This window comes from Lissotriton helveticus, chromosome 1_1 (genome assembly GCF_964261635.1).
Source record: "Lissotriton helveticus chromosome 1_1, aLisHel1.1, whole genome shotgun sequence".
NCBI classification, from domain to species: Eukaryota; Metazoa; Chordata; class Amphibia; order Caudata; family Salamandridae; genus Lissotriton; species Lissotriton helveticus.
The window spans coordinates 728,355,964-728,364,059 of NC_136057.1; the positions used below are offsets into that span (position 1 = coordinate 728,355,964).

Here is an 8,096-nt window from a genome sequence, read left to right on the forward strand (position 1 = left end):
GTTCTGCCTTTCCTGGGTGGCTCATATAGCTTGGCTGAATAGGCCTGGTCTACATTTAGAATGGTGGGAGGAGTTTTCAGTAGCCCCTGAATAGCAGTGTCTCCTCTGCACAATAATGTCTCCACCTCCTGTAGTGAAGCTAGGTCAGAAAGAGACACACTGGTTTGGACTGGGCTCAGAGACCCTTGCCACAAAGAGAATAATGAGTAAATGTGGTGTAGAAGAGGAAATGTGGTATAGGACTTTAAAACTCCTCTGGATCAAGGAACATGTCAATAAGAAGAGCTGGAGAAGCTGTGAGGGGGAACTACCTCTTTGCTGTGTGCTTTGCTGTGTTCACCTGCAGTGGCTTCTTCTGTCTTGGGCAGACAAAGGACTGGACTGAACATTCTGCAACTTCCTTCTTTGAGTTTCTTCATGACTTGAGGAAGAGCTTGCCCCCTGCTTGAGAAGTCTCAGGTACAGCAAAGACTTCACCTTCTTCTGGGTACTGCCTCTGGGACCAAATGTCTCAGTTGCCACAGAGGGAACCTGCTACCCAATGCCATCGCCAAGACCGCTGGCAGAGCCGCTGCTTGCACAGTGAGCTGTGGGTACCGCACTCTGCACTGCCTTGCTTCCCTCCACCACCCTAGTCTCACCGCCGCTGCATGCTGACAGCGATGCTATGGTCTGGGTCACTGCTCATAAGCTACACGACGCACTGCCCCGTCCCACACCAGAGCCACGGCAATCTTCGACGGACGCCACTGCTTGCACTGTGACCATCAGCACCACGACGAGCACTGCCCCACTTCGCACTGCAGCCCTGGCCTCACCAACACCGCTGGTTGACCAGCACTGAGCCGCTGCCTGCACCCCCACCTGAGGGCACCGCACGCTGGTCCGCTCGGCTTCTCACTGCAGCCTCAATGACCACCACCGCCGGCCCACACTGCTTTGGTTGGCTGGAACAAGAGGTACTATTTACAAGTCTTCTGACACAGATGCCGGTCTGCACCGATGTGGTCGACCGAAACTGTTGGATTTGGTTGTTTTCAGCACCGCTTTAGCACCAGACAGAGCTACCGACTTCAAGTACCTGCATATTAAAGGTTATATTTGCAAAGTGCATATTTTTATTACTGTATTTTTATCGTTTATGGTCTTGTTTGCACAGATAAAATATTGGATATTTTTCTAAAACTGGTGTAGTTTCCTTTTGTAGTGCTTTCACTGTATTACTGTATGTTATGTGCAAATGCCTTACACACTGCCTCTGAGATAAGCCTGTCTGCTCATGCCAAGCTGCCAAGGAGGTGAACAGGGGTTCTTTTAGAAATGTATCCCCTTATCCTGACTGGGAAAAAGGGTAAGCTGCCAACTAAATACCCCCCATTTCTGACAGAGACATACACCAAGGAAAGGACATTAGCACAACCAGTGTCATTACTTTACCCAAGAATGTCGCCAATAAAAATTGTAATCTACCATGGACAAGCGGAACGATATAACCAACAATGTCTTAGCATGATAATTGAACCCAAGGTACAAAAAGTGGAAAATAAAAACTAAAAACTCAATATTTGAGAAAGGTAGGGGGACAGGTGCAGCACCCTTAATTAAAAACGAAGCGCATCATTACATCATTACCAAAAAGACCTACTTGGGCTCGGCAATGTGGCAACAATAGAGGGGCTTTGTACGTCCCTAAAAATGATAACATAATATCTGGAATATATCTCACACGGGAAATGGGAACTTCTGAACAGACATCACATCTTAAGACTAGCCTCTAAACTGCTGGTCCTGGAAAAGCTGTGTTCAAAGGACATTGAGTAAGTGGCTTTTAAGTGAGTGCCCAGGTTACAGAGAAATTAACAAACTAATTGAGATTTGCTTTTTGGAGGAGAGGTTTGCTATACGTTTCATGAACCACAAAAAACAACTTTCTAGATGGGGAATAAGTCTATCCTACACCCTACCTGGTAGACATCCCCTGATATTGAATCTACTTTGCCCCAACATACAGCAGCCCGTTAGGGATGATGCCTGAGGTATCAACAAAATAACAGTACTGAGGAATGCTTTCTGGGCAAAGGAAGATACCACAACAAAAATTCATCATCAAAACATGGCCAAGGAGACCACATGGAGGCCAAATCTGTCATGGCTAAAGCAGTGCCACAAGAAAAGGGGGAAGGACATATATGATCGATGCTCAATGTTAAACAGGTGAAGGAGACCCCTCTGCCTACAGGCGAACTGGAAATAGTTGGCGAGGATTCTTAAATCAATGCCCCCAATCAATGCAAGATAAATAAAGTGGGGTTTAATCTCTGGGAGATAAAAATCTGTTTCTGGAATGTGAGGGGCCCATCGGAACATGAGGATAAAAAGAGTTTGTAGGAAAATAACCGAGAATTATATATTTTCCTGCAGAAAACAGGGCACCAGAGCTTTTCTTGAATTATGCAAACTTTGCAGCACCTGTCCTCCCCTCCAAAGTAGTGGCCACCCAAGTGAGGGTTTTCAATTCAAATAAAAAATGACCTGGTAGTAAAGGCATCCATAATTTTGGCAGGGAAAGGGGATGCTATCATTGTAAAATGCAAAATAGTGAATCATACCTTAATTAGGGAAAATATCTATCTACACCTGACAATCACACAGAATTGTGAGTCAGCAAGCACATTGCTGGATTGCTTAGAGAATATTCCAAAACACACTTCATGATTGGAGGCAATTTCAATTCAAATCTACTAACAAAAAAACAAACTTGAGGAATGAAAAGTGAGTGAGGATGAATGCTGAAGCATCCCACAAGTGACGGCCCATGACCAGTTGCAGGAAACATTTGTTGTATGACTGGCAAATGCCGTAGAGGCTTTAGGGATGGGATGTATCAACGAGTAATATCAGATAGTCCAGATACTCACTCCTCCCCTTTTAGATTAGCAACCCTGGACTATCTGTGGTCTGCAACAGAACATATCCACAACATAGATGGTTTTCAACTAATTCTGAAAACTTCAAGTGACCATGCAACAATTCTATGTAAGTTCACCAGGCCTTTGGAGAGGTATCAGGCAGCAAAGATGATTGGCCATCAAGAAGACTCTGCCCATTAAAAAGAATGAACTGGAAGATGGAGCAGTGCCAAAAGAAAGGGAAATGAGGTAATAACAGGCTGGGCCAAACTGATGGCATCACTCCAAGAAAACCTAGCTGAATGCCCCAGAAGAAGGACAGAGGTGGAACAAAATAAGTTGGGGCACTCTGAGAGCCTTAAACAAAATGCTTATGAAAGTAGCTGTTTTTAAAGGGCTAGATATACAAACCCTGTGCTAAAAAACTGACCTGGACAAAACTTCACATTGCACTCAAGATAAAGGATTCAAGAAAATTCTGGGGGCTAATTAACAAGCTCACTCAAGCCTAATATCCCAAATGAACAGACCTAAGAACATGATAGTTAATTGACCAAGATCACCACGGGGCACCAGACGAGGACACCAATCTTGGATATATCTGATAAGATGGATAGCATTATGGTGGTGAGGGAAGTGAGCATAGCACAGACGCCTTTTAGTATCAACCTTTGACTGCCTACAAGAAAGGTATGAATAGTCTGAAAGAAAATGAGAGCAGCTTGGGCACTGTGCCCACATAGCTTCCCGGTGGTCCTAATAAAATCAATTCTGAGTCTTTGGATGTCTATTGTAACCCTCCTCTTCTCAGAGTGTTATTCTACAGTCCCAACTATAGAATGATATTGTTAATCAATGTGGAAGGAAAGTGCTATGCCAGGTTACTGTATGAAGAGCAGAAAATCTGGGCAAAACAGATAAACTGATCTCAGGGTTTCAGGCTGGTTTTCAAAGGCGCAATAACAATGAGGTCAATCTCCTGACCTTAACCTGCCTGATTGAGGAAGCAAAGCTCTCCAAGAACTAACCGCCTAATGCGACGATTAATGCGACGTTCATTGATTTCATAAATGCCTTTGATGACTTGCCAAGAGGCCAGCTAGGGGCAAAGCTAAGGAAGTGGAAGATGCCATTGAACCTCCTGAAGGCCATGGAGTCACTAGACAGTAAGGCGTGGGTGAAAGGTACATTTGTAGCTAACTGGGGAACATCAGGGAAAATCCACTCAAACAAAGGATTGTACCAGGGTTGAATTCTAACCCCCTTACTTTTTAATCTGGATATGGCAGACCTGGAAAGTGATCTGGTAATCCCAAAGATCTGCCCACCCCACTTGAAGAAGCAAAAAATTAAAATCTTACAATACGCAGATTACATGGTGGCACATGATAACACTCAAATTGGACTTTGGAGATCGCTTGATGCACTTGTACAATACTGTGTAGTAAACTATATTACTATCAGCCTAAAGAAGAGGAAAGCAGTGCTGTTTGGTAGACACCTGATAAAAAGGGTTGCTTAGTTCATCAACTGGCCAAGATTACCAAGAGTAACACGTTTTAAATAGCTTTGTGTTATGCTCGATTACAGAGGAGGCAGAAAAGCCCAGCTAGTCTCCTTGTAGCTGATTGCGAAACATCTGACATGCAGGATGGCCCAACTGAAGAGAAGCCTTGTGTGGCAGAACAATAATGCCCCACTAATAGTGGTGTCAACTAAGTTGATGCCCACAATAACATATGGTGCACTGATGTTTAAGGATCAACTATATGAGTGGCTAGATAAACAGAAATGTCTGCTGTCGCCTTCTATTTGCACTCCCAGACTGCACAAATCAACCCCAAATAAGATTCAAATTTAAATTACCAAAGCAAAATCTGATATTGCAGGCCAAATTTGTTTCATACTGTCAAAAATTGAAAATGGCCTCAATTGGCTCAGTTAAACAACTTCTCTTAGAGAATTTTCAGGAGCCCAGCTCTGCATAGGACCAACTCCTGGTAACATCGATCAAGGCCCTGAGTAGGGAAGATCTGATAAAGAACACCTTACCGCAGAAAACGATAGCAAAACTATTAATGAAGTCAGCAAAGATATTTTCATGGGACCGGGACTTTAGGGAATTAAGAGCTAGATGTTATGGCTATTGAGCCATGAACCTTCTACACTTGAGGCATCCTACCTGAATATCTGAATCTGTCACTCCAAAACCATGCAAAGTATACACTCATAAGTTTGCGCTTTGGCCTAATCTCCCTAAAGTGTTATTAGTATTGTCAGAAAGGAAGGTGAAGGTGATGCATGACACAGATTGTGCGGCCAAACAGAAGAGTCTTTAATACTGGGTAGCTAAGCGCTTTAGAAAACTTTATGAATAGAATAGAACATGTGATCAGAATCCGTGAGGCGCTAAAACACATGAGGGGCCTCTCTCTCCGGCCATTATTTCAAACTTTAAATGTGAGCATATGTTGGGCAGAGTGAGGAAAATGTCCAGGATGCGGACTGGCCATTATTGGTATCGTTTGCATGTGGAGTAAAACTTGAGAAAGGCTGCAAGCCTATTACGCTCCCACAGGAATGATGTACCAGGAAGCACGTTTTAGAACTAAGCACTTTAGAGTAGTGTGTGGTCCTCTTGCTTCCATGACTAATGTTTTGGGAGAGGAGAAACCATGTGAGTCGTTTCAGATTATTGAGAATGTAAAATTTGGAGCTTCTAAAGGGGACTACAAACTTGATACCTTGTCCTTTAAACAATGTTTTAACTATGTTTTTCATTCATTATTTGTGATGAGATGTAGTGATTTTAATTTAGCGATCATCAATAAATAATTTTTGGTAAAAATTCTTGGCGATGAGGGTCAAATATTGCAAAACTCGAAATCCCAATTTGGGCACTCGAAATGATGGTCTGTGTATGCAACGTCTTGTGAAAAGTTTACCTGACAAATTATGTAAGGTTTCTGATGATCAAGGTGTCGGCATGTTGATATTTTTATACCTATTGCACTGGCTTATAAATAATTCAAAACAAGTCCAGTCAAATTTTCTAAATGGTGATTGTTGTATAACAACGTCTTTTAAGTTTTTAACTGATAGAGTTACTATTCCATTGGACACGTCTAACTAAATATCCCAGAAGCCATGTTCTTGTTTGAATGAAATTAAGCATATATTTAGCATGGCATTATATTCTGGTATATTTTCACTTTGTCTATTTCATGAGCAATAGTGACCGAGCATGTATGTGTGTGTGTTTGTTTAATTGTCAAAACTTTTGATCTGGAACTTGTTCTGTAGTCAGTTTGGACTGCAAACCATTGTCCCATACTAAAGTGCTATTTAATAATTCTGGTTTACAAATGTTGCTTTCCTTCCATTTTTTCTCTTGCAGAGTTCACAGTGTCCAGCTTTTGCAAAGTTATTGGACCACTGGATTACTCGAGGATTAAACATCTGCGCCTAGACGGAAACAACATCACTCGTGCTGAGTTGCCTCAGGAAATGTACAGTTGCCTCCGCCAAGCTTCCGATTTAGAACTGGAATGATGGCTCCCTCTGGATAAGCAGTGACCTTGAGTAACTTAAGTTTGCTCAGGGATAACATCTTAAAGCTAACATTCCCTATGAAAACGGATACCATCAATTTGACAAACTAAAACGTGTATACATGGTATTTAGCATGAATATGGTGACCTTACAATATTTTGTGTACAAACGTTCTGTATACATTTTTGAAGAATCAGCGACTGAGTTGTGGACGTAAATTGTATATCTAGCAAATCAAATTCTATATTGTAAAATATTCATACACTTGCATGGTATAATATTTTGTATTTCCAAACGTTTGCAAGTGATATGTGTGACGGAATCCCTGAATTTCCTACAAAAAGTGATTAATTCAGTCCCTTGAAGAGCAACTCTAACAAGACGCTTTAGTAATCTACAAGTGATACAGCTTTTCAGTTTGTTTGTAAAGTTTCTTCTCATTGTTACAATGAAAGCTTATATGTTGGTTTTTCTATTCTGAAATACTTATTTCTCTCTAGCTCATTTATTCGGATATCTCTTTAATACGATGCATGCCAAGCTTAAAGGGTGTGTAAGAAATAAAACATAACATATCAGTTTTGGCCTCATATATTTTAGAGACATTTGTAATTCTTTTTAATATGCGTGAACTATCAGTTTCAATAAATACAAAAAACCAAGAACACATTTTTTTCAAAACTACTGCAAAGTTATCGAACAAACAATGTTTTCTTTATTTTGTTATGTTAACGTTTCAACTACAATGTATTCCTCTTTACAATTGGAATCCACAATATTTTCTGCATAATACTAATACCGAAAGAATCAGACAAACCCACTGTATTTACAATGATTGAATATTTTATTAATTTGTGTACCGCTGTTCTTCTAGTATTCTCAGAGCCCAGTTTAACTTATTTGTTTAACTGTCTCAAATTTGTTATCAGCTGAATAAAATGTAGGCACCCAAACACAAATGTTGTTTTGTGTTCATCGACTCACAAAACTAAAACAGAAGATGAACAGAACCAAGTAGAAAGTACTTAAACATTATACAAAACACCAGTTTACAGCTGGTTTTTTTAAATTAGTCCGTGATATTTCACACTTTGTTGAAATGATGTAGATTTTTTTTCTTGTTTTCTGCATCATCTATACATGCCGAATCTTTGGAGAGATAGGGAAAAAAGAAAGAAAGAAGTACTATGTGCATTGGTAGACTGTGCAAATGTACGAGCAAGATAAGTATACAAGTGCCAGGCCTCACATGTTAAATTTAACTATTTCACCATGGCACTTAATGTTTTTATTCTTAAATCTTACCATAAGCCATTTTGTAGCCAAGAACTGTAAACTGAAAGAAGTCATCAATTTCTTGTGGTACAGCAAGTCTTCTTCTCTCACAACGAGTTTTTGCATTTGATCCTTTACAGGTAGAAGGAATGTAGAACAAGGGCATCTAAAAAGTTTGGTATCACACTACATTAAATGATTATTTTTGCCATGAAAAAGTGCAAATTGAGTAGAAGTGAAATTCACAACATCATAGACGCCCTCATTCCAAGATGACTGGTAATTAGAGGGGAGATACTGGGTATAGGTTACTGATTCCACCCAATATCTGAACTCCAGTTGCAAGCAATAATTATTTTC

The 8,096-nt window shown here is 40.6% G+C and overlaps 1 protein-coding gene across 1 annotated transcript in view; it reads left to right on the forward strand.

Annotated features, from left to right (window-relative positions):
* The window catches only part of LUM (lumican), a 114,704-nt gene extending 107,665 nt beyond the window's left edge, over positions 1–7,039 (forward strand). The window contains exon 3 of the mRNA XM_078674260.1: positions 6,307–7,039. Within this exon, the coding sequence (XP_078530386.1) occupies positions 6,307–6,461 (155 nt within the window). The 3' untranslated portion in view covers positions 6,462–7,039. The remainder of the gene's footprint in view (positions 1–6,306) is intronic.
* The last annotated feature ends 1,057 nt before the right edge of the window (positions 7,040–8,096 follow it).